This window comes from Onychostruthus taczanowskii, unplaced genomic scaffold, assembly GCF_017590055.1.
Source record: "Onychostruthus taczanowskii isolate IOZ18803 unplaced genomic scaffold, ASM1759005v1 scaffold32, whole genome shotgun sequence".
Classification (NCBI taxonomy): domain Eukaryota; kingdom Metazoa; phylum Chordata; class Aves; order Passeriformes; family Passeridae; genus Onychostruthus; species Onychostruthus taczanowskii.
The window spans coordinates 7,835,316-7,862,910 of NW_024500572.1; the positions used below are offsets into that span (position 1 = coordinate 7,835,316).

A 27,595-nucleotide genomic window follows, 5' to 3' on the forward strand; every position below is an offset into this window, starting at 1 on the left:
GGATTTTAAAAAAACAAAAACAGAAACCAAAAGAAGACTTGCTTCAGGTCATCAGCTAATGAACTGTAGAAACTTGGAAGAAATTGCATACTCAAATACAGTTTTGCTTTGTTGGCACTTGCTTTGTGGTTTTACTTTGCTTTGAGGTATTTGGCATATCCTGCTGGATTAAGTGTCCCTGGTTATCTCTGGTTTTTGTGGCATGATAACTTCCAAATAGGCTTTTAATAGGCTGCCATTTCTGTCAGCAAGCTGCTCTCAGCTCTTATAGTCAGCTGTAATTCTTACAACTCGAGCCTTTGGAAGAAGAAAGTCACTTGCCAGCCAGAAGAGTTATGGTAGTTCTGGTGTTAATGCATTCTCTTGAATGTAAAACAATTCACTATGTTGCTGTTTGTCCTCTAATTCCAGGAAAGCCAATATTTTCAGTGGACATTCACCCAGATGGGACCAAGTTTGCAACAGGAGGACAAGGTAATTCTGTGTACACTGGTAGAAAACAGAATTGTGGGTAATAATAATAATAATAATCTTGTGCTTTCACAGTGCTTGAATTGGTTTGACCCTTTTAAAAAGACATCACTTTTATCTCTGAGAAACAGATAATTATGTAAGCTATGAAAATGTATTGGGAAGTGCTGCTGCTCCTGCAGAAGGCAGGGTTACATGTTCTGATGTCCTCATCCTCTTGGATGCCATTGAGATAGTAGCTGCTATCAGTGATTGGGTCGTGGCCATATGGGCCAAATTTCCTTTTAATTTGAAGAGGAACTGGATGTGCAGTTGAGCTTTTTCAGTTGCTAAAGAGTAAGCTATTGCAACAGAAAAATCCAATTATATAAATAGAATAGCTTAAGAAATATATGCAAAAATATTATTTGGTTCACAATAGTGAATAATTTTATGTTAGCTACAATAATTGCAATTTAGTATTTGAATATGTATATTTTCTCTTTTAAAATACAATTTCATTACAAGTAATTGTCCTTACAGATGGTATCAGTTATGTGCAGTATGACTTTTGTACGAGGCTATATAAATTTATTTTTAATAGCTTTAAGAGAAATAAAACACTTCTGATTTGGTCTAATTATATCAGTGACATCTGTATTCAGATGCTTCCAAAGTCCCCACTGCAGCAATGCCTACACTTTCACATCTGTTCTGGAACTGAGATTGATTTGAAAAGCTGTTTTGGATGGATTTAGAAGGGGGAATTTTTTGGTCTCTTACAGGTCAGGATTCTGGTAAAGTTGTGATCTGGAATATGGCTCCTGTCCTGAAAGAGGAAGATGAAAAGAATGAAAATATCCCCAAGATGCTTTGTCAGATGGACAATCACTTAGGTAACAAACTTGGTTGGTTTAGTTGCTGGCTATTGGTAATTTGCCAAAGCTTAAGACTTACATGTCTGCAGCTGCAAAAATAATGCTTGTCCAATGGTGAAGAATCAATAAAACACAGCAGAGTGGTCTCATACTTTGGCTGTATACTTTTCAAGATATTCAGCAGAAAATGCTGTTAAAATGTGAGGGAATGTGCAGAGGACTATAGATACCTTTGGAAATCTCCTCCCTGTAAGCTTTTATCAGCTGTGGCCATAAAGTATTTGATAATGCACATTCTGAGAAACTGTAGAGCTTGAAGGAAAGGACAGAAGAAGTAAGTATAAAAGATACATCATATGAAGTATATTGGTTATAGTTATAAATTATTACATTTATTACATTATAGATCATTGCATGGAATTAGTAGGGTCACCTGACAAGTTGTCCCTTCTTTTCTTCAAAATACACCTCTCCTTCTTTGCCCTCTTAATCCCACTTTATTTACTAGAAGAAGTTTCCTTCATTAGAGGAATATTAATCTTTCTTCCTTCAAGCCTCTTTTGGTGAAGCTTTTTTAGATAAGGAATAGAGTTTTTTAAGTAAGAAATTCCTCAACTGCTATTGAAAGATAAGTACCAATTCATTTATCTAAGGCAGACAGAGTAACTGCTTTGAGTGAGAAATGCCCACTTAAATCCTAAATGTCTCCTGTCAAGTTTTGCTTATTTGTAATATGAATCCTGTCTGCAGTCCAGAGCCACTTATTCACATATTTCATCTTGCAAACTTTCTTTTCTCCCTTTCAGCTTGTGTGAACTGTGTGCGATGGTCAAACAATGGAGTTTACTTGGCCTCGGGGGGAGATGACAAGCTGATTATGGTGTGGAAACGAGCTGCGTAAGCATCTTTCTTCCTTCAGCTCTGTGTTTCATTTCAAGGAGGTTACTCTGTGACATCTTAGTGCTTCCTCCCTGTGCTGCCCTTTGGTAAGCTCAGTGCTCCACCTGCTGTGGAAGGAGCTGAAAGCTGGGACACCACAGTGGTGGAGATGTGGCCTGCTGGGCTGGACGGTGTCTGCCTGGGCAGTCTCTCTCCTCTGGAGGAGCTGAGACATTTTCTTCTGTCCTTGAAGGAAACTTCCTGGTGAGATTTGAAGAGTCACCTTAAATGTTACCATTTTATGCTCTCTATAGAAATTCTACATTTTATTGAAGCTAATTTTTTAATAACTGGAATTACTCTCTCTAAAAAAATGCATTTTCCCCCCTTCTGTATTGTAGAAATAACTGACTATAAAATACAAGTGTACTGTGCAGCTGATTTTCTTATTAAAAAGTGAAGAGCTTGTGGTGGTTCTTCTTATAACTGTTTCTATTTTAATTAGGTACATTGGACCTAGCACTGTGTTTGGTTCTAGTAGCAAACTGACTAATGTTGAGCAGTGGAGGTGTGTGTCGATTCTCAGAAGCCATTCAGGGGGTAAGTTTCAGGGTGTTTGAATGAACATAATTTGCATGTATTTGGAAAAAAAATTGCTTTTCAACATCATACTTTCATGTTTGGAATATATATTTGGTGGCAAGGCAGTAAATAATTTTAAGAGCAACAACAAAAATTAAAAATAAATAATTTTGAATGAAATGCAGTTTTCATACAAATAACTTCTGGCAAGTATGGTATGTAGGAGAAAAATTAACAACTAAGAAACTTATATTTTGCTATTTTCTAGCTTAAAAGTGAATCTGAATAAAGGAAGCTAAACTGTGCCTTTAATTAAATGTTCACACTAGTAGTGAGTAATCTGATTGGCAAAAGACCATATTATTTTAAAACAAAGAATATCAATGTTTATTTAGAAGAAAAACATCTAAGGAGCAATGCAAAATTTTAATAAATGAATAATTTCAAATGCATTTTGCATTTGCTGACATGAGATGTGATTAAAATCAAGATGGCAATCACTTTGATCACTCCACGTGTGTTGGAGCAAAGTGAGTGCACTGTAATAGCTTCTGTTACTTTTTCCTTCAGAACAAGACAAAGTTCTTTGTGCAGGCATTAGTACTTCCTACATCACTAAACATTGCATTCTTTCCCTTTTGTTGTTTTTTTTTCTTGAGCCCCACTGAACATTGGAGGTTGGGGAGAATCACTCCCAATGAGTGTTGCTTTCTTACCTTCCACTTTAGTGAGGTGGTAATCATTTCTCAGTGATAGGAAAATATTGCTACAGAGAACACAAGTTCTTTGTAAAAAGACTTTTTGATTTTCTGATTACCATCAGTCTCTTAAATGGAAACTTCCTTTTCCCAAACAGATGTGATGGATGTAGCATGGTCTCCACATGATGCCTGGCTGGCATCCTGTAGTGTTGATAACACTGTTGTCATCTGGAATGCTGTCAAATTCCCAGGTGAGAGCTCTGAAGATGTGCCAGCATGTAAAACTTTGTGACCAAGTCTTCCCTCCTTGGGTGTATTTCACTGACTTCAAATCTCTAGGAGGGATTGAGTTGTCTGTTTTCTGGGGTGACACACCTGCAGTCTGGCAGTCTGTCCTTCTTCCAGGTTTGGATGGCAATGAGCAGGGGATTCCACACTGCAGACAACAGCTGCATTCAGGTTGTGCTGCTGATTTTACATGAAAGTCATGATTGCATGTGTTTATTTACATGGCATTTATTTTAACCTGGCTTCTGATACTGATACCAGAGTTTTTAGACTTTGAAGCTGATTGTGCTCCCTCTCAGACTCTCCTCCCACAGGCTGATAAGCAAGAGTGTGACTGAAAGTAGGTTACCAGGTCTGCCAGCCTTGTGTGTCTGTTGAGTCACAACTTTGACTTGGTTCACACTTGCTGCACAAAGCTGGATTAGTTGTGATAATCTTTGGGTGTGGAGGAAAGGGTGAATGTTGAACTGAAATTCCAGTTCAAGTGCTGCTTTCCACAGCTTCAAAGTGCTACTCTGGAGCGCTGGGACTCTGCTGCTCTGACCTGTCTTCTAAAGAGTTTTGCACCTCTTATTCTGGCCAGAACTCTCCTTACCACTTCTTGTATATCAGTTTTTCTTAAGAACGGCTTCTAATGTGGTTGATATGTTGTTTCTACACTAAAGGAGGTTATACTTAAATACACTATTCCAAAAAGATGCTGTAAATTTTCTCAACACTCTGTCCTGAAGGAGATAGTGGTAACTACTCTCTATTCTCAATTTTTGTGTGCACAGAAATTCTTGCTACTTTGAAGGGGCATTCTGGCTTGGTGAAAGGGCTGACCTGGGATCCTGTTGGAAAATACATTGCCTCTCAGGCTGATGATCGAAGTTTGAAGGTGTGGCGGACCATGGACTGGCAGCTGGAAACCAGCATCACAAAACCCTTTGATGAGGTACTTCAGAATGTGGGACTGTTCAAAGTGAATTCCCTTAGAATGAATGAAAACTGGAAGAATAACTTGGATTCTGCACAAACTTGAATTAATTGACTAGTGCTGAATCAAATAAAGCTCTTAGATAGCAGCTACAAAAGAGGGGGAAAAATTACTTTCTCATAAAAATATGATTGACTAGAGAGTCTTATTACCATTTGTTATTGTGGATATCAAAAGCTTACATGGGTTATATAAGCAATTAAGTAAACTTCTGCAAATGTAGTGGTTATTCTGGGGAAGTGTTTGCACTCTGATCACAATAGTCTGACATTCTTCCCTATGAATTTCTATTGGCCACTATCAGAAATGAGGTAAGTACTTGGGAAGGATCTTTGGTCTGGCATCATAGGGCTGTTAGGTGATGACTTTGATGAGGAGATCAAGTTCTTGGGGACAGAAGCTGGTGCTTGGTGGGTGGAGTGTTCTGCAGTGATCTGAGGGTATTGTGATTAGTGCAGTTGCTCTTTGCTATAGACCTTGTCTGCTTCAACTCCTATGGGAGCTGGTGTGGCAAGCTGAAGTCTCATCATCAGTGGTTGCTGTGTTACTAACTAGGGCTGTGATAAATACTGAGGAAACAGTATCCAAAAAGATGTAACATTTGTCTTTCCTTTAGAAAAGTTCTCTGAGTTCCTTCCCCCACCTTTCGATAGGATTTCTTAAGTTACACCACATCACCTGTGTAAAGATGGCCAAATGCTGAGAATTGTGTGTGAGGTCATTCTCTTATATTCTCAGGATACTTTGTAATCATATTCCCAAATCTGAAATTTAAATAGTTTGTATTACAAACCCTTTGTTTACCAAACACTTTTAAAGCCCTGGTATGCTCTTTTTTTGTCAGTGCGGAGGGACAACTCATGTGTTGCGCCTTAGCTGGTCACCTGATGGTCACTATCTTGTTTCTGCTCATGCCATGAATAATTCTGGACCCACTGCTCAGATCATTGAGAGGGATGGATGGAAAACCAACATGGATTTTGTAGGGCACCGGAAGGCAGTTACAGTAGTGGTGAGTGAGTGGTAGCAATTTATCCCTGAAGTTAAAACCTGTTGATTTTTGATAATTTTATGCCTAAATGGAACAAGAGGTGAAGATGGATGTCAAGATTAGTAAAGAAAATACATGGTGGTGATTAAAAAATGTCAGCTTTATGTGTTGGAATCAATCAGGTGTCTGTTGTGATAAGAGAACTGGATGTCGATGAGCAAGACAAAGGGGAATACAGAAGCATGTTAGGAATGTCAAAAATCAGCTTTGTTGGCTGTTCAGTGACTTGATTAAAATGATTTAAGTTTCTAGTGGGCTTCTGATCCCTAGTAAAATTAATATTGTTTGCTTTTCCTGTGAAGGCATTCAGAAAACCCCTTAATAAAGCCTCTGCAGCTTGTGTCAGTGCTCTTATAGAGTCTGGTTCAGGACTTTATTTCTATGAAATGTTGTTTTTTCACTCTTTAGTGGAAAATTTGCTTAGAAAGCAGATCTTCTGCTGAAATGTAATTGCTATGATAAAATTTGGGCATCTCATTTGTTCAGAAATTCAATCCAAAAATCTTCAAAAAGAAACAAAAGAATGGGAGCTCCACCAAGTCAAGTTGTCCCTACTGCTGTTGTGCTGTCGGTAGCAAAGATCGATCTCTTTCAGTCTGGGTAAGTGGTTTCTTTGCTGCCTTTGAACTAACATGGTCATTGGATAATTTGGGGCTTTAGCACAGAGGTCACATGTACAGCATTAGGTCTTATATTTCATTTCATGTTTAGGGGTTTTTTTGTCTCTGTTGTTACAGGTTTAGCTGGGTGGTAAGGAAGTGAATTGGTATTAATTCATTCCTCTAAAGGAAAGAGCAGTTAGAAGCCAGTGGCAGAGTGTGCCCTGGTAAGGATGAGCAGCTGTTAGTGGATAAAACATTTTGCTACAGTTAATAAATGCAACCTTATTTTCATCCTTTTGCTTGTCTTCTGTCCTTGTAAAGGAAAGGGATGTGAAAGTGAATGAGCTTTTTGAGTATTCTTTCAAGTTTTTGATGTCTAGTTTTGGTTTTACTTTAAAATCTACGCTAAAGTTTTTATTCTGGCTAAGAGAAGAGTAGCTATTTTTAAATTTTTAAATGCAACTGGAAAATACAGGCAATCAATTTAACTGATTTGTAAAGCTTTGTGATGAGAACTTGTGCCAGAATCCACCAATTGCTAACTGCAATCTGCTATTTATAGCTTCCAGTGTGATATTTATCCATCAATCTCTGGATGCATAACTGTATCTGTTTCTGGTAATGGCTACCAGCACATACCCATATCAAAGTATCACTTGGTATATTTTACTTTCTATTTATATTATGAAGATTTCATTTGGAGTGCCTGTTGAAATTACAGAAGGTAGCACAGACATGCAAAGTTATAGGTTGTCTTTGCCCTGAGGAGCTTAATAAACATATATAGAGTGCAGACCTATAAAGCATAAATAGCTACTGAAGATGACAGTGACACTGCATCTGTGAACCTGTGAGCATGAAACTTCCATGACTATATCAACATTTGCTTCATTTCAGTTGTACTATACACTTACAGATGTTAAGTCCACTGGTTTGACATTAAAGAGCTTAGAATGTCTAATTTAGAGCAGGTTATTGGAGTTTTCATATTCAGTTCTTTATTACTAAGCTGATACTTAAGTAGAGAGGAATTCTCTTTGAGAGTAATTGTGAGTCAAATCCCTTTGCTCTTGATAGGTTTCACCTTCTCAGACAAGTAGTCTGAGTGAGGACATGGAAACCTAATCTATTTTCTGTCTTCTTGTGCTGGCAGTTTGCAGCATCCTTATCTCAGTACAGCTTAGAATAGAAGCTGTCTTTTGCATCTGTGGAATTGCTTTTGGAGTGGCAGAGAGTGTTTTATGACTGTGGTGTAAAGGCAAAGTTGATTAAGAAATTCAGTCTGTGTTTCAGTAAGGAGAATTGAATGTCAGCTGTTCTTCTCCAGAGGTTTTCTGTCCCAGCAGTGGAACAGGTGACTTGGTGCTTCAGATGCACCACCAGGCATGCAGCTGTTTCCTGGCCAGATCTTGTTTGGTGCATATTGTGAGGCTCTGGGAGAGTGTTAATGTGGTACTATCTGTGTAGAACTTGTACATTTCTGAATGTTGTTTCTTGTTTTCTTAAGCTCACGTGTCTGAAGCGACCTTTAGTTGTCATACATGAGCTGTTTGACAAGTCAATCATGGACATCTCCTGGTAAGTTGATTTCTGCTGTTTATTATGGAAGCCAAAGCATTGTTATCAACTTTAGCTGTACTTATTAATTGGAAATGCCTTAACACAGTACAGATTGTGGTTGTTGGAACACAAGTAATTGGTTCCTGAAGGTTTTGTTTCTGCTGCAGCATCTCTGGTAGTAAATATGAGCAAATAGCACATGATCACTTGAGGTTATTAACTGAACAAATAGTAATGTATTTAGAGCAAGACACAGTAAAATAGCTGTGGAATGAGTTGCTACTTGTTACGATTCTCTGACATAGGTTGTCTTAATTCTGTCACTTCCTCACTTCTGAAATTCTCCCTTAACAGTTGCAAAAATCTCTTGGTGGGTTTACACAGTGAATTTTAAAGCTTCCTGGTTTCTATGTGCCATGTGGATTTTGCCTTGAAGCTCAGTGAACCACAAAAAAAAAGCTTTCAAAACCAAAACATTTTTCTTTCATTAACAGATTAAGGCTAGAAAGCCAGAAAGTGGAATATTTCATGAGAAATGCTGCTATTGTTATAGTACAATAGCTTTTAATAGTTTAGTTTTCCTGTAGTGTTTTTTATTTCTCCATCTGCAATTTGCACATTTTTCATGGCATGAAGTCATTGGGAGTAATAGCTGGTTAACATTTTGTAGTTTTTGAGGAAATGGTTTTGTGGGGTATTTGAGAGACAAAGGATCATCAGGCAGCTTGGTATTTTATATCCTGTTTACAAATTGAAACAGATGGATAAAATGTCAATAATATGGAGTGTTCCCAGAAATGTGCTCCATTCTGCAAACAGACTGAGTAAATTCTGAGAAACCTGGTACTATTATATTGTTATATCTATATAATTTCTGGTTTAGAATTTTAGACTTGGATTCGTCAATATAATATCTGTGGGTGATTATGTTTTCACAGAACAATTGCTTGGATCCAGAGGTCAATAGGAGCTCAGCAATTTTCTCTGCTAAGCACAAAGAAAACTTTCAACATGAGTTTACTTTTTTCTAATTTGGAGTACTGTTGGTGTACCTTCTTTCATGGTGCTGAGGCTGGTTTCTCTGGATGTGATGCTCTCAGGCCATCACATCCAGCCTCAGCTGCCACAAAAATAGGGGTTTCCAAATGCCTGTAGCTGTAGTACTTGTAATAGGTTTTTAATAACTAGGTTAGGACTTTGGAGTTGTGCCAGTTTTCCTTTCCTCTTCCCTTCTGTGTAACAATTCATCTGTAAGACACTGTGTCACTATCTCTGTGAGCTCTGTACTTAAAAGTGTCTGGGGTAGAAGTCAAAATTCAAGTATTTTTTCAAATGTGCAATAATAGGTTAAATATGCAAGATTATCATTCTATTAAGATAGTTTCTCCTCTCTTTGCTAAGAAAACCTGACTTCCAGAAGAGGGCTACTATGTATCCCCACAAATAAACACATGTGCAGTTTGCTTAAAACTCAAATAATTGAACAGTAACAAAATGAAGCCTGTTCTTCAAACAAAACAATGAATGTGTTCTTGCCTAGTACCAAGATTTTTGGCCTGCTTGTCAGCTGAGGGTCCATTCCATTAGCACAAACTTCCATTAGCACAAAAACTTCTCATCTATTGAAAGAAATGCATTTATCATTTTCTCTCACTGTTCATTGTGAACACTATTGAGGTTTACGCCTTCAGGACAGTTTTCATGCCATGGGCAGGTTGTTGTCCCAGTGCCACCATCCTTGTGCAGTCTGCAAAGGAGCACTGGCACAGGGACTCTGCTGCCTGTCATCCTGTCTCCTCACTGTCCCACTTCTTTGGTTCCGTGAGTTATTGCTGTGATAATAAGTCTTAAGCTGAGATTTTTATTGAACAATCCATCAGAGTTTATTGAACAGTCCATCATCTTTCCTTGAATGAAAGAGATTAAAAACAAAGTTGGACCTTTATTTCCCTTAGGACTCTTAATGGACTTGGTATCCTGGTGTGTTCCATGGATGGATCAGTGGCATTTTTGGACTTTTCCCAGGATGAACTTGGGGATCCACTCAGCGAGGAGGAAAAGGTACAGTAAGCACTCAGAGAACCTTTGATCATATTTCAGGGATGTATTGATTCAATCAAAATACTGGCATGTTTATAGAAGTATGTAGTAACTCATTTCCATATTCTAGAAAATATGTTGCTCTTGTCTGCTTTACAAATCATTAAAAAAGAGTAGTCAAGAAGTGAATGTGTGGTATTAGTTTCTGTTCTGGAAAGAAAGAAAGAATTTGGAAAACATCCACTTGCTTACACATCGTTATAGATCTGAACTAATTATTTGGCCAAGGAAACAAGATGTGAGTGCTTCAATGCACTATAAAATTACTCTTTCACTTGCATATATGCAAGTATTTTTAAACTGATTGCTCTTGGCTGTTTTTCCTCTCATTGCTATTAGCAACTAGAGCTTTGAATTTCATTTATTTTACATATTGATTTAGTGTTAGTTGAAAACACAAAGTAAAAAATCTGATATATCAATGCTACAGGGGGCATTTTATGGATTCCATTAGATCTGTGTGATCTCCTTGTATTATAATCAGTGATGTCATGGTCACTCACATCTTTAATGCCCCCAGAGCAACATTCACCAGTCCACCTATGGCAAAAGCCTGGCTATCATGACTGAAGCTCAGTTGTCCACCACCATTATTGAGAATCCAGAGATGCTCAAGTACCAGCAGAGACAGCAGCAGCAGGGGGATCAGAAGAATGCCTCACTTCGGGAAGGCTCTGGGAATGCCACAGCTCCCAAAGTGGCAAGCATGGTTAATGGGGAGAGTCTGGAGGACATCAGAAAGGTAGGTGCTCTTGGGCACTGTCAAATACTGAGTCACTAAATACCAAACTCTCAGGAAAGAACCAGTTTCTGTGCCCTTATTTGTGTTGAATGGCATCTTTCAGCCTGTGTATGGCCCAGCTGATGAACTTAGTGGGTCATTTACTGGGACTTGTTGAAAACTGAAATGCTTTTAAGCAGAAGTAAGGCTATGTGGAAGCAGGCTTGTGGATGTTTCTGTGATGGGTGCAGAATTCTTGGTGTGCAGGAAGGAAACCAAGAGTAACTAATGACAAAGCTGTAGAGCTGTGTTTCAGTTTCTCAATTACAATAGTTGAAAGCATTGTTTAATTCTGTCCTAAACATAGAACACAACTTTAATTAAAGATTTGATATGCACAATGTTTTAGACTTGATTCTAAAGTGGAGAGCAGATTACATTCTCCACAAATGCCCTTTCTACAGATGGATAGGTTGAAAATTGGAAAATTGTTTATGGGAAAAAGTCTTTACTAACAGATTTTTAATTGAGGCACCTCTTCTAATACATCTATTTTTGTCAGTTTGAAAAAAAATTAAAATAACATTTCCCATTTATCAGAAATTATGAGAAAATGTATTTCCCAACAGAACCTCTTAAAAAAACAAGTGGAAACACGAACAGCAGATGGTCGGAGAAGGATCACACCTCTCTGCATAGCTCAGCTGGACACTGGGTATGTTTGGAAGTAATCTGTAAAATCCTTCTTTACCTTCTTATCTTTTTGTTTGTTTTATTCCCTGTTCCAGGCTTGGCATTCCATCTTAGGGCATCATAAAGCACTTACTGGAAATAACTGTGTGTTCTTATGAAATACAGTTTCAACCAGTGTTCTTTGGCCATAAGATCTCACTTCTAATAGATCAGGCTAATTCTCATTATTTACTGTTAAAGCTTAACAATGCTCTAATGTATTGTTGATTTATATCTATATTAGTACCAGCTTTAATATGGTTTGGACATGAGAAATTACTCTGAAAAGGTATTGGGGATTTATTTAGGTTGCATATGAGTATCCACATGTGGAAAAGGAAGAATGGAATAAATATTTTAGCTAAAATTACTAGTTTTGAATTGTCTTTAAACTGTTTTGAGAAATGTATTTGTTGTTTGTCTTTTTGTTTAGGGATTTTTCTACAGCATTTTTCAATAGCATCCCAATATCTGGAACTCTGTCTGGCTCAATGATGTCTTCTCAAAGTAACCAGCAGCTCATGTCACTAGATTCTAACGCAGCAAATTCCCTTAATACTTCAAAGCCTTCTGTAGAGCCAACAGCAGCCAGTATAAAACCAACAGATGATGCAGCCAATAAAGATGGGTCAGTATTTGGTTTTTCACTCACATGAGTCTGTTTAGTTTTTGATTCTTGTTCATAGTTTTATAATGAAGAAATTATTAAAGTGGTTTCCTTGCTGCAAAACCCCAAGAATCTAATCTTCCTGAAAACATGGAGATTTTATTAGTGTTTGGTTACTTTAAATATTGATAAACTGGGAATTAATAAATCCATGTGCGTAGTTCTGGCAGTGAACATCAGTGCAATGAAGTGCACAGCTGATTGCTAATGCTTTAGCAAAAAGATTTACTTATGAGTTGGTGGGTTGCTATTAGTAAACAATAGAAAGTGTTCCAGTAGTGTAAGTAATGACACCTACTTTACATCAAATGACCTGTGTCATTTCTGACCTGTGTCCTCTCTTCAGACGTGGTGGTCCTTCTTTCCTGTAACAACCCCATCAGAGCACAGTGACATTGGCTTGTCAGGGCACATGTGCTGATTGGTCAGTGTGTCTTTCAAATTAATTACAGAACAACTGAACTTTACTTGTTTTTTCCCTCAGTCAGTTGCAGCACTGACCTGACTTCTTCTCAATGTGTTTTTATAGCATTTGTAGCAGCATAGTGTCATTGAAACCTCTACTTCTCCATCAAATTTGGTTGAAATTGGCCACAGATTAAAAAATGAGCGGGTGGACTGTGAGAAATGATTGACAGATGAAACTATTAAGTATCCTTTTCTTTGTAAATTGTATTTCTAGCAGCTTTTTAATACCAGCATCAGTTATTTTGGAGCCATTCATTATCTGAATGAATTGAAAAATCCCTAAAGTAAACAGCTATTGAAATAATAGATCCCTGGAATGCTTTAGTGTGGGGTAAACACATTCCTTTGCCCTAGAGTTGTGCTTGGGAAGGCCTAATAATCAGGTTGGATTTTTCAACAACAAAATCTAAACCTGGCATGAATTGTTACATCCCAAATTGTTTGGTTGATAAACAGTGAAATATAATATTGTAATGGGCATATTTGGTAACCTGAACAAGGGGTAAAAGCAGGAACCCCTATGATCATTTTAAGAAGTGATCCTTTCCCAGTAAGTACCAGCTGAAAGTATCATTTACTTTGTGAATTTAAAATACACAGTAAATGAATTAGGGTCTTTTAATCCAGATATATGGCCACATGAAGCTCTGAGGTGTACCATAGACAGCTTTTGAGAATAAGCAAAGCTTGTAAAACACTGATGCCTGAAAGAGTGGAAAAAGAATATTATAATTGATTGTATGTTTGAGTGAAAGGTTTTCTAGCCGCTATCATGAATGCTAGTTGTTATGAGCAATGCAGCTTACTAAAATTTTCAGTCCTTATTCTGCCATCTCTTTTCTTGACAGTGTAAATGCTACCTCTGCCTCAGCTGCTCCTTCTGCATCATCTTCCTCTGTGTTGACAACTCCATCCAAGATTGAGCCTATGAAAGCGTTTGATTCTCGATTCACGGAACGATCCAAAGCCACCTCAGGGACTGCTGTTGTAACAAACACAAATCAGACTGTTGTGGACAGGTAAGACTTAGCCTGGGGAGGGAGGAAGGTAATAATGTAGAGTTGAAGCACGAATGCTGTGTGGTGTAGATGTCACACTGCTGACACTCTAGAAGTTGTCTTGGGTTTCTTCCGCTGTTGGAAGGAAGGGGGCAGCTACAAATAGGTGAATTCTGTGCTGCTGTTACCCTTTGTACATTTGTCCCTGGCATTTTGGTATCACACAGATTGTCCAAGATATTCCAAGTTAAAACTGTTGCTGTAAGAGGCTGTGTGTGCACATGCCTGTGTCACTGAGTGCAGCTGGACTCCTTAGAAGACAAAACCAGCCAAAAATAGCCAGCCTGCATCTCTGTACAAGAGAGATTTACTTCAAGGTAAATTACCATACATGTCAGCAGATGACCTCTCAGCATCGTAGCTGCAGTTACATTTCAGCTTTATGCCTTGAAGGCATGCAGAGAAGATTCTCTGACTTTAAAGGGTTTTGGCTCAGGATCCACGTGATTAAAAAAAAAAAAAAGAAAGCATTTTGTCTTGTGACATAGTGTTATGGCATAATATTCCTGTTTCACTAAAACAAATAATAAAAAAATACCAGTCTAGAGAAAAAAGTATATAGTTCTCCAGTAACTATCAGTAAAACATGTTTTTATACATCCATATTTTTATGTCAAAGAGCTTAACCATGTGATGCAAAAGCAAGATATATTACATTACTTTCATAAATGCTTTTAATGTGTCATTGAAATATGGATAAAAGTATATTGTTTGGCATAATTCAGATGCCAGAGAAAAAAGGTTTGGATTATGCAAGGTATTTCTCTGAAGCCAAGTAGTTAAGGAATAAGTGGCAAAACAGTGTGAGTTAATAACCAGCTGTTGGAGAGAAAGGGAAGAGTATGATTAAATGACCTATTTTAGGGTATAATGGTTAACAAGAGAGTTCACAGGGATTGTACTTTGTATTGGTTATATTATATTCAGTTATACAGGGACATGGACCTGTTGGAGCAAGTCCAGAGAAGGCCACAAAGGTAGTGAGAGGGCTGGAGCACCTCTGCTGTGAAGACAGGCTGAGAGAGCTGGGGCTGCACAACCTGGGGAAGAGAAGGCTCCAGGGTGACCTTATTGCAGTGCCTAAAGGGGCTGCAAAACAACTGGACAGGGACTTTTCACAGGGGCACATAGTGACAGGACAAGGGAGAATGGCTTCAGACTGAAAGAGGGCAGGTTTAGATGAGATATTAGTAAAAAATCTCTTAGTGTGAGGGTGGTAGACACTGCAACAGGCTGCCCAGAGAAACTGTTGATGTCTCATCCCTGGAAGTGTTCAAGGCCAGGTGGGATGGGGCTTGGAACAGCCTGGCCTTATGGTGGAATGTGTCCCTGCCCATGGCACGTTGTTGGAATCAGATGGTCTTTAAGGTCTCTTCCCACTCCAGCCATTCTGTGATTCCATAGTTATGTTTCCTGGAATGGCAGCTGGAGCAGTGAAGTCATGTGTGTGGTTTGCAGACACACATTTTGCAGTAGTCAGAACTGAACAGAACAACTTCTGCAGTAGACACTGCAACAGGTTGCCCAGAGAAACTGTTGATGTCTCATCCCTGGAAGTGTTCAAGGCCAGGTGGGATGGGGCTTGGAACAGCCTGGCCTTATGGTGGAATGTGTCCCTGCCCATGGCACGTTGTTGGAATCAGATGGTCTTTAAGGTCTCTTCCCACTCCAGCCATTCTGTGATTCCATAGTTATGTTTCCTGGAATGGCAGCTGGAGCAGTGAAGTCATGTGTGTGGTTTGCAGACACACATTTTGCAGTAGTCAGAACTGAACAGAACAGCTTCTGGGGGTAGACAACAAAATGACAGAAGTTCTGCATGAATAAGCAGAAAGTCTAATGTCCACTGAAGGGGAAAAGATGAACTGCTCTTGCATCTTAGAGTGCTGAATTATTTGTATCAGCTCAGGGAAAGACATCTGATGGTAATTGGAACTGAATGCTAAAGTTAAGTTGCTATTTCCACTTTATCCCATGGCTAACTGCTGGCTTGATTAATTTTTTTAAAGGGGAGAATATGTCTGATTGCTTTACATCTATATTGCACATTGTACTTTTGGAAAGGGTTTGCCATACCTCTCCAGCTTCCTCCTCCTGCCTTTGTGTGCTTTGAAATGCACTCAAAGAGGGCTAAGAGATGTCATCTTACCTGCAAGAAGGCAATATGTAGGACATATGACAACTTTTGGAATCAGCTTTTTTTTTACAGACTTTTGTTTTACAGACTGAAGGATCAGAATTTAATTAAAGACAATAAGCCCAAGGATATTCTGGAGAGCAGCAGTGATAGTGAGGAGAAGATTCCAGCTGTTAAACCACTCAGTGTACCCAAACGGAAACTGGAACTTGAGGGAGAAACAGTAGAAAAGAAGAAAAAAGGAAGGCCTCGGAAAGACTCCAGGCTTGTACCAGTAACTTTAACTGTTCAGGTGAAATATTTAACATTCATTGTGGCTTTCAAAGTTCAGTTAATAAAGTCAGTCCCATGTTGACTTGTTCCATTGACTCAAAAAACACAAATTGTATCAATCCCTCAGAATTTTTAGCCATCCCTCCTCCATGCCTTTGAATTTATTGGTTTTAGAATTTAAGCTTAGAAAAAGCAGGTGCACATGGTGTGGCAAATGTGCTTATCTTTTATATAGATATGTAGCTACTTACTAAAGGTCCCAGCTCGCTAAGTAATGCTAGTCTGCCAAAGACTGTTTAGAATAAAATGAAATGCCAACAGTTTTTGGTGGTGTATGATGGAGAGTGGTCCAAGAAGAAGAAAGTGGCTTAATTATGGTGATTTAAATGGTTATAAATTTCCTCAGAATGCTAAAGTAGTTGCATTAGAGTTTCCATCGTTTTCAGGCATATAGATATCTGTGTTTTCAGTATCTAGAGCTTAGATTTCCCATGTAGTACACCAGAATTTTCATGAATTAGTTGCAGCTGAAAATAGGAGCGTTTAAAAAAAAAAAAAAAGACCACTTCAAGTTTTTTGTTTTTCTTTGTTCTTAGAAGCTATATTAAAAAACTTGTATTCATACAACTAATTGGGACAAGACTAACATTTGTAATTGGCATTATTTGGAATTTTAAGAAAATGCTTTTTCAAATTAATCTATTTGGTAGAATATATTTGGTTTTCACTTTTTTTAATAGAAAAATGTAACTATTTCTGCAATTTTTTTCCAGTCCCCAGCTACACTGGCCTCTGAGAAGGATGCTGCTTGCATCTCTGCACCAGCATTAGCACTTAAACTGCCAACCCCAATCCCACAGAAATCGTTTACTTTGCAAGTAAGTGGACTATAAGGAAAAAACCTAATACTTTAAAAACAAACAAAAAAATCCTGCTTTCTTTTAAATATCCTAAGGTTATTCACATCCTTTGAGTTAATGTTTGAGTGCATGTATTTGTTCCAGCAAGCAAGATGGTAACGCTTTAGCTTCTAAGAATATGTCTGCATGAGTACAGAAAATGGCAAATGAGCTGAAAATGGGTCACTTCTGACCCAGCTAAACTCCAAAGGGGACTGAGAACCTCTGGTTCATCAGTCCCACCCCTGGTTAGCCAAAGTGTGTGGTGGAGATAAGAGTCTCTGGGGGAGTGGCTGCTGCCGTGTTACTGCGGTGCTGTTGGGAGTGCACCACCGAGGAATAAAACCAGGGCTATTCTGAGAGCTCTCTGGAGGTGCTCTGCATCTCAACAGTAATGTTGAAGTATTTATGAAACAGTTTTTAGGTGTGTTCAGGCTGTGGTAGTCTGGTTCCAATTGCAAGACTGTGGGGAGACTGGGCACATAGAGACTTGATCTGGTGCCCATAATTAGGAAGCAGAGACAGACTAGCACAGCCTTTCCTTATGTTTGTGCTTCAAATGCAAAGAAATTACTTGTGTTTTAGGCAAGGCTGATTTTCAGAGGTCTGCTTCTTTTGAAGTTCCATGGTATATTTTGAACCCACATTAAAGAGAGAATGCCATACTTAAATGTGTTCTTAAAGTCAGCATTGTTTTGGTTCTAATAGTAGTTGCTGCTTTTTTGAGTAGTTTTTTTCCTCTTCCAAAAATTGTTTTATTTTTTGTATTTCAGATAAGTTCAGATCCGTCAATGTACCTTGAAGTGGAGAATGAAATGACCACAGTGGGGGGCTCAAAGCTGAGCAGATTAAAGTGTAATCGAGAAGGGAAGGAATGGGAGACAGTCCTGACCAGTCGAATCCTCGCTGCAGCAGGAAGCTGGTAAGAGAGTATCTTTTGGAGGAAGGGGGTCCTGAAGTCCAGAAGTCATTTTAGGTGTACAAAAGTACACTTTACAGTTATTTTTCATAATAAATATTCATGGGTAAAAGTGTGCACTGCTCTTAGTCTCTATAGTTTTCCTTCAAGAATTAACTCTATGCAGTCTTAAAATATCACAATTCACATTAGCCAGTTACAAGTATTTTCCTGTATTTTTACATTTCTCCTTTAAATTTCTTCATTAAAGTTGAGTAAATTGTAAGTGACAGGTTTTCAAGGGCTAACTACTAAAGAAAAATCTGAAATGGCATGTTTGGTCATGTCAAAGTATTTTCCTGAGTCTTTTGCTATTTTTTCTCTTATTTTTTCTCAATTTTGCCTAGTTCCAACTTCAGAGTTTCAACTGAAAGTGTATTTCTGAGCCTGAAAAAGAAGCAGCAGATTTTAAAGCTAAATACAAGTACAGCCTTGAGGGAGAGCTTATGTATAACCAAAAGCTTTACTGATATTTCCAGCTATGTCCTTTGATCTGTTTAGTTTATGACTTCTCCTCTTGGTATGAAAAATTTTCTCTTAAAGCTGCAATAGTTATTTTTTAGGGAATTTACCCTAAAAAGTTGTATGATAGCTTAAGAATTCAGCCTGGTTTTATGCTACTTGCATTGACAACAAGCAAATGTTTCTTGTTTATTTGTTGTTTTTTTTTTTTCCAGTGAGATTGTAACTGTGGCCTGTGAGAAACGAACACTGTCAGTATTTTCAGCTTGTGGTCGTCGCCTTCTTCCTCCCATCATATTGAATACACCCATTTCCACCCTGCACTGCACAGGTTCCTGCATCATGGCTCTCACCACTCCAAATGTTTCTTGTTTATTTGTTGGGTTTTTTTGTTCCAGTGAGATTGTAACTGTGGCCTGTGAGAAACGAACACTGTCAGTATTTTCAGCTTGTGGTCGTCGCCTTCTTCCTCCCATCATATTGAATACACCCATTTCCACCCTGCACTGCACAGGTTCCTGCATCATGGCTCTCACCACTGCTGCTACGCTCTCTGTTTGGTAAGGGCCACCTGGCTCAGGCCGTGTTCTTAGGTACCTTCTGCTGTGTCCCTGCACTGCTGCTGAGGCAGCAGCTTAAACCACATCAGGTCTGAACACAAGTCCACTTTTGAGTAGGATATGCAGAGTTAACTGGGCAGGACTGGTTCTGTTTCAGCAAAATCTTGTTTCTGTGCTGACAGTCCAGAATATTGAACTTCATTCTAGAATGAGGATGAAGAATCAGCTGGAGGTCACTGGTTTAAATGCTTGTCATGCATGTGAAATGGACTGGGGGGTTGGGAAGAAAAGTATGGCTACTTCCATCTTCCATCACACTTTACCAATGAAGCACAAGAGTTTCAGAGTTAAAGTACTCCAGCCATTTTCAAGATGCCAAGATAAAAACACTGGTAACTCGTTTGCAGTTGTTGAATTCAATCCAATGTCTCAGGCAAGTCAGAGCTCCTAAAGGAGTTATTTAGATCCTGTTTGTTTTGTTGTAATGAGGTTTCCTGATAAAGAGCCATAAAAATTGTTCTCTGCTATTAACTTCTGTCTTGCCATAAGGGGTTTAAGTTTGCCAAAATAATTTTGTCAAAGCAATAAAGAAAATGTCAAAACAAAAAAAAACTACCTAAACAAACTCCCAACCCCCCACTTTGTCATGAATAGTGAAAAAGTGCATTTATTAAAAAATTTTGGAGTTTTCAGTTGTTTGTTGACTGCAGACTTATTCTTTTGTCTTTTTCAGGGATGTTCACAAGCAGACAGCCATTGTTAGAGACGAGTCTTTGCAAACAATATTTTCAGGTAATAAAAAAGTCCTTTAATTACCAGCCTTCGAGCCCACCTGTACTATGGTACCACTGCCATTTATGAATATGCTGAAATTTTATGAAACCTGAAAAGCCTAAACAAATAATTTCCCTTCATTACTGTGTAGTAAAGGGAAGTTCTTGAAATAACAGTGATGGCAATATCAGTGAGTAGCAAACTTGTGTGAGATTCTGTAGCTTATAGTCTGCCTTGCTTCTGAATGTAGAAATTCAGTGTTGTGAAGATCACAAAATAAATACATAATGTAAATCTGCTATTACAGCAATTTCTCTGTGTAATTTGCATGTTTATTGTCTCAGTGCTGAACAACAACTGATTGTCTTCTGATTCATTACTTAAAAATCTTCAGTTTCAATCACTGCAGTATCTGGCACAACAAAAATCATCAGAAAAGCAGTGTCTCAGAGTACATTAGCTTCTGGTTTAGCTTTAATCCATACAGTACTAATCCAAACTAGCTAGAAAGCAGTTGTATTACCAGTTTGCAAATGTCATCATTAGAAGTTGCATGCACAAGCCCTGGGCTTGGAATATGCTGGCAAATGAGACTCCAGCTATCCCACTTACACTGTGCTCTTAGAGAGCACACTTTTCTAAATATGCTGGGGTTTATAATTTTCACTTAATGGGAAAAAGAAAGCTAAAGGCTTCTTGGGTTATAAAAGACATGGCAGAATTGCTGAAGATTTTCCCTAGGTAAGGAGAATGTTCCTGATTAAGGCCATATCCTCTATAAATTGCAGCATGAAGATTGATAATGTATTTTGCAAAATGGATGTTAATGCTACTGCACTGAGCCTGGTGCTTGCCGTCATTACCTCGTGTCTCGACCTTCCTGTCAGTGCTTGAGAACAGCATTGAACCTTTTTCTGTTAGTTGCTGTAATTGATAAGAAGTGGTAGATACCATTTTTTACCATTATGAGTCTTAGGCAATGCTCCAAAAGAAACACTTTGGTCTGATCTGACTTGCAGGAAGTGATGCAACTGTCTCTCAGATCTTGCTGACTCAGCATGGAATTCCTGTCATGAGCATGTCTGATGGGAAGGCATACTGCTTTAATCCTTCTCTTTCTACATGGTAAGCCATGGATTATTTCCTGCTTTTGCAACTCAGAGGAACTGACATATTCTGATTTACTGGGAAGAAATCATTCTACCTCAGAGTCATGGAAGAGTCATTACTAAACACCAGAAAAGGCCACACAAGAGTCTGTGTCTTGTTGGGGATCAGATGGGCTTTCCCCATGGAAAGGCATAAGTTCCTGTGAAAAATTTCCATGGTAAATTATTTACAGGATCTTTCCAAAACAGGTTCTTTGTTGTCTTCCTAAGAAGAAAAAAAACATGTTGTAATCCTAATATTATTGTTGTAATTAGTGTAATGAGCCTGCTGGATGAAAGGGCTTATTGTCTTAACACCTCCTTAGAATAATTGTTGTTATTCAACTACTCAAAGCAAATCCTCTGGAAAAGGAAAAATACTCTATTTGTTTATTAAGGGAGTAAGGAGCAGGGGACAGACTTTCAGCCATAATTCTGAATTTGCTGCTATTTCTGAGTTTGTACCACAGCTTGGGAAGTATATAAAAGAGCAATGTGTTTAGTCATCATACAAATTTAAACATGATAAAGCAGCAAAGGGTGTTTTAAATATTTGTACCATTTTACCTTTGTGTTGTAGGAAATCTAAACTTAGCATTGGTTTGAGCCACTCTTTCTCCTGCCATCTCAAGCCAGTGAAGATGATATCCTTAATTATGTGTGGAAATAGCAACTGTAATGTCAGCTCCCTCCATATGAAGGGATAGTGTAATTATGGAAAAGATTGTCAATGTGTGTGTGTCTGGTAGGGGGGGAGACCTGACATAAGGTAAAATCAAGTTGTTAATGAGAAAGTCATTACCTGTGTTCACTCCACGCATCATTCTGGGTCATGGCTTCTTATTAGATTGGCAAGGAGAAAGTGGCAAGGAGAAAGTTAATTTCCTTCCCAATGAATGGTAAATTATATTATGTAATTCATATTTTTAACTTTAGGGGTAGGAGGAACACACCACAAGCAGAATTTGGACGTGTAGTGGGAATAATCAGGGTCCCTGGAATTCCTGAGCCACTTCAGTGATTTTTTTTGGTTATCTGTGAAAACACAAATCCAGTTTTGAGGCAGAACAAAGCTGGGTCTGCTCACCTTGCTGTTTGCACTCCTCAGACTTGTTTTTTGGTTGTTTGCTCTTTTCCAGGAATCTTGTTTCTGACAAACAGGACTCTCTAGCACAATGTGCAGACTTCAGGACTAGTTTGCCATCTCAAGAAGCCATGCTGTGTTCTGGGCCCTTGGCTGTGATACAGGGACGCACATCAAAGTACGCGCGCGCCGCCTTCGTGCCGCCAGCGTGGCTGGGTTTGGTCGTGGCCTTTATTCACCTGCCTGCATCACTGAGTTACTTCTTGAAATGCCAGTGGCTCTGAAAGGATCAGTCACTCACACAGTGGTTTTTTAATTCTTTGCATGTTTATAGTCTGTATCTTAATGTTATGAGATTGTTTGGGGGGCAGGAAAGCACGCTCTAAATATAATCATTTTAAGGCTCCTCTTACCCATCTTTATTGGATGGGTAAGGTATTGGACAATTCTGTTACACTTTTATTAGCTAAACTGCACTTTTTTACATTTTGCATTTTCATTTTTAGTTTTCCAGCTTTCTGGAGTAGGCCTACAATTTTTGAGTAGTTCAGTTGGCCTCAAGGAATCTATTTAATGAAGTCTTTGAGAAAGTTGAGATATTAGTCATCTAGTGAGTATTTTTAACATGTGAAAATATCACCAAGGAATTGTGTGAGCCAGAGCAGATTCCTGTAGGTAGCTTTATAGCCCATCCTCCCTTGGATTTGAATTACATTTCCCAGGCAGATTTCTTTGCTATTTCTGGTCTTCACATCCAAGTTTAATTTTTTTCCAGAGAGAAACTGTGTAGTGTTGTATGCTTTTATTGCTGTTCTCGTGAGGGGAAGGGGAGTTCATTGTGAAAAGCATTTGAAGCATAAACAATCAATACTCTTTTTGAGAGAGAGAAAATAACAGAATGAAAAATTCCCTTTTTGAAAAAAATCTAATAACTAGTTACTTTTTTCAAATTAGCTTTCTAATGACAATGTGTTTGTATGCAAGAAATCCTTTAAATGCTTTATGTCTTGTGTGCCTCTGAAAGATCAGTGCAGTATAGCTAGTGCTACAAAAAGATAGATTCCTTAAACTTGTATCTGAATTTATGGCACATTAATCTTTTTGGTTTTGCAGTTCAGGAAGGCAAGCTGCAAGATTGTTCTCCATGCCTCATTTAGTGCAACAGGAAACAACACTTGCATACCTGGAGAACCAGATAGCAGCAGCACTTATGTTACAATCCAGTCACGAGTATCACCACTGGCTCCTTATCTATGCACGGTACCTAGTTAATGAAGGTGAGACCTGCCAGGCTCTGGTGCTTCTCTGCAGCTCTGATGGGCTTCTAAGAAACACTGTTCATGTCATGTATATGTATGATTGCCCTTAACATCCTCCTTTTAGCACTTGGCTTCTGGACTCGGGTTTGCTTTAAAACAAATTGCATTTTCTTCTGCAGTGCTCAGTCCTCAGGAGTCCTGTTTGGACACAGTGACTGGGGACAGACTGTGGTCTGGGGAAGCAGTGCCATCTGCAGACTCCAGTAATGGCAATTGCATTGTAAAACAGCCCAGTGGTCTGTCAGGCACATCCTAGCTATTGTCTGGCAGCAGCTACAGATGTTTCAGGGAAACCAGGAGGATTGTAAAATGTATAACCCTCCTCAGCCAGCTGACAACTGATGCCTGATGTGAGATCGAGGGGTTGCTCAGTCTCTGACACTTTGTACCCAAGCACATAAAATTGCAGAGAATTTGCTTGTACTGCTTGCACTTCATTCTTTTTTTTACATTCTAAAATTTTTAGTGGTGCCACCAGTACTGCTTGTACTGGTGAATTCCATGTGTTAAATTCTCTGAGAAAAGAAACACACAAGAAAGTTTCCTTGTGTCTATTTTATATTTGAATACACTTTATGCTATTATGTTAAATAAGGTTAACTGACTGACTTTACACTTTTTGGATTCTAAAGATCTCTGTTGTATCTCTGCCTGTCTACATTCATAATTTAGTAGTTCCCCTTGTATTAATTCAGCCTTACTCCTCACCTTGCATAATCATTCTGCACAGAGGGAAATGAAATGGTTCATGTTATGCCACCTAATAGGTGTTGGCAGAATTAAAATCCAACTCATTAATTCTTGCCTTTTGGCCCTTACCTTATTTAACAAGAGAGCTTGTTGAACTGCATGTGGTTCTCTCTGTCCTTCCCCAGTTGAAATTGAAATATTCTTCTTGGGTCATATGTTAAAGAGATGGTTGTACTTTTAAAAGCCTTCACTAACTGAGAACCTCTGCTGCATGCACTGGGTTCCTCTGGCACCTCCAAATGTTGCTGCCATGGATGGATGGATGTCACAAAAAATGTGCTTTGCCAGATGTGTATTGCTACTTCACTAATTTTCTAGAGCTGATGAACTTTGAACATTGCACATCTTATTATTGACCCTTTATTCTTATGATTATTTCAACATCTACTGAATTCTAATCCATTAAAATACTTGATCTAGTGTATGTTGATTGGCAAGTTACTCTTGAATAAACGTTGTTTCCTGCAAGGGAATTCCCCCCTCTGATTTTTGGGTAAATAAAGGTGGCCCAGAAACTGTGTGTGGTTTTATTAAAGATGTTTTGGTTTTTAAAAAGCTGGTATGTTTGTGTGGGAGAAGAGAGTGAGGTTGAGATCAGGGCAGCTCTTAAAACAAGCTGGAGTAATTACTTAAGACTTCAGTTTTTCTCCCTGTTGTAGATCATCTTTAGCAGTGGGTTTGATTTTGAGAACCTTAAATAAGACCCTTCAGAGCTCTAAAAATCATCTTATATTTCCAAAGAATTGCTGTAAGAATAATAATATAACTTCCCAGAAATCAATGTATTGGGCTCTATTTTATTCCAGATACTTGTAATTCTTTCCTGAATGTTGTCTGCTACATTGTGGAGTGGTTGTATGTAGTGAAATGCTGTCAAATGTGATTTTATTTCTGACTGTCTCCAGGGTTTGAATATCGTTTGCGAGAATTATGCAAGGATTTACTGGGTCCAGTCCATTACTCAGCTGGAAGTCAGTGGGAATCAACAGTTATGGTAAGTCCTGATAATAGTTTAATAAAGAACAATGAAGAGTTTCCCATAAAAATTACAGAGTATTATCCTTTCCATACTCTGCTCTGATCACATAAGCAGGCTTTGTCCCATGGCACTGAGATTTATTCCATGTGAAACCACAGGCAAATGCTTGTTGCCCCAGTGTCAGCTCTGGTGCTGTCTGGAGTATCACACAGATGAAGGAGAGTTGCATGATCAGCTCTCCACATTGTTGAGACAGCAGCTTTGAAATAGGCACATGCCAAAGACATCTTCCCTCTCAGAACACAGCCTGGAGTCTGGAATGCAGAGGCTGCTCCAGCTTCCTGAGTGTGTAAGTGTAAAGACAGTTTTTATTCTGGGAGTCATGGAAGCAGAGTGAGAACATAAAATGCAGAGATCTCTCTAGGCAGGAAAAGGGGCATGAATCTTAGAGAGCTCCATGGAACCTGTTAATGATAACAAATAAAAGATTCTGAGGATGCTTTTGTGTTTTCTGTGCAGGGTTTACGAAAGAGAGAACTATTGAAAGAGCTTCTTCCTGTTATTGGACAGAACCTCCGCTTCCAGAGGCTTTTCACAGAGTATCAAGAGCAGCTGGACATCTTGAGAGACAAGTAGCACGTCCCCAGATTTTCCCTGCGGGGCCTGGACCGAGTGAAACTGCTGAACAGCATTCCCAGAGACAGGAGAGGAGCGAGAGCCCGGCCAGCGGGGACACTCCTGAAGAGGGGCTGAGCCGCAGAGGTCCCAGCGGATTCCTGGAAATGATGAGTGGAGGAGCTCGACAGTTTCCCCAGTGAAACTTGACCATTGAAGCTGTGACCTCTGTTTCTATGGAAAGTCATGGATATGTACTTCAGGGGGATCCTTTTGGATCTGGATCTCATTTAATATTAAAACTAGCTGAGAACTGTTTGTGCGGTTTCTTGGATGTCCTGTGAAAAGCACAGTACTTCAGAGTACACTGAACAGCATATTTAACCCTGTTTGGGGTTTTTTGCCTGAGGATTTATTGAGGCTCAACACTATATTAAATTAGATGAATGAGCCACGTAAAAAGAAATTTCATAAATATTAAGGTATTATGCAGCCAATAGACTCTTTCCTGTGAATATAATAATAATAAGAGGCTGTTCTAACACATGGACTATTTTTGTACTAGAATTTGCTAACTTGTAATATGGAATTTTATTTGGCCAATAATCAGGCTATCACTACAAAGTCATCTTGTAGGAGTTTAATTACAAAGGCTATGTTTCAAAGTAATTCTACCAAATTAACGTGTCATCATCAGGTTTTTAATTTTTCAATGTTTGTAAAAGGCATTTGGGGGGAGGGGGAGGGATACAATGGGGTGGCTCTTTTTGTAAGTACAAAATAAAAGAACATTGCATTGGTTTAAAAAAAAACAAAACAAAAAGCAAAAACATGGTCTTGAATTATTGCAAAGAGCACAGGCATCTCCAGAAATGTCAACACAGGCTGAATCATGGTAATGTGTCTGGAAATAAATAATTTTGTCTGGATGATCTTTTCTCAGAAAGCACGATCAGACAAGTGCTGGTGGTGTCTGGACAGCTCCAGTGTTTTCCCCCGGAGCCCGTCTCGGCTGAGGGAGCAGGAGCTGTGGGAATGCTCATCCATCCTCTCAGGCAGAGCCAGCAGGCTCCCTCAGCACTGAGCACAGTGCCTGCACTGCAGCAAGGAGGGAGCTTTCTGCAGTTATGGCTGTGTTCCTTGTGGAGTGCTTTTGGAATTCCACTGAAAACAAATCAAGTTGTTTTCTTTTTCCAGAGTGTACTGGGACAGGAGCAAGTGATCGTGTTGGTTCTTTGCAGGCCCTGTTCTTTGGATGTGCCTCAATGCCTTGCTTTGAAATGTTTTTGAGTAAAAGAATCAGAATAATTAAATGTATTTAAACCCTTGTAAAAGGGCAGTTTCTCCCCTAAACATCTAATAAACAATATCCTTCCCCCTCAGCCAGGACAAGCAGTAGCTGTGGCCAGTGTGATAAGCAGTTGTAATGTTGTAAATCATTCATATGCTGTTGCCAGTTAGACTACACTGCTGGGAACAAGTATTCTGTTCCTCAGAGGAGAACCATAACAATTTAGAATCATGGACTCTCAGAAATCATTTAGTATAACGCCCTGCAAGCAGAGCAGGTTGTGCTCACCTTGTGCTCAGGATGCAGCCAAGGAGCAGCTGCTGGGATTCAAAGCTGAACACCATCTTCTGGGGAGTCTGGCTGTCTGCTTCCAAGGATGTCTCTCCAGTGGCTCTGTGTGGGCAGCTGCCAGGGTGATGGTTTAACAGGGAAAGAAAAAGAAGCATGAATGGATTTGGAGGTTTGATAAGCGAAAGCTCCAGGACAACTGGCTGTTTCCTCCTGCTGAAGGTGAGGCGTCAGAGCTGTGATCATCCTCTGTTCAGCCTTGGTCATACCAGTCCTAAGGGACAGTAAATTCTTTGTCCTTAAGTCTTTGGAGAAACATTGAAATACTTTTTTGTGAAGAGC

General features: G+C 39.0%; 1 protein-coding gene across 1 annotated transcript; it reads left to right on the top strand.

Annotated features, from left to right (window-relative positions):
* The first annotated feature begins 223 nt into the window (after positions 1–223).
* Positions 224–26,928, top strand: LOC121338920 (protein HIRA). Its single transcript, XM_041410282.1, has 24 exons — positions 224–474; positions 1,236–1,346; positions 2,135–2,225; positions 2,713–2,807; positions 3,646–3,741; positions 4,555–4,715; positions 5,602–5,769; positions 6,295–6,408; positions 7,918–7,988; positions 9,926–10,031; positions 10,591–10,812; positions 11,421–11,506; positions 11,957–12,151; positions 13,507–13,677; positions 15,941–16,145; positions 16,900–17,004; positions 17,799–17,947; positions 18,844–19,005; positions 19,739–19,797; positions 20,799–20,904; positions 22,067–22,189; positions 23,125–23,288; positions 24,986–25,074; positions 25,579–26,928. Exons 1-24 carry the CDS (start codon positions 336–338, stop codon positions 25,693–25,695), a joined length of 3,105 nt encoding a protein of 1,034 aa, XP_041266216.1. The 5' UTR covers positions 224–335; the 3' UTR covers positions 25,696–26,928.
* The last annotated feature ends 667 nt before the right edge of the window (positions 26,929–27,595 follow it).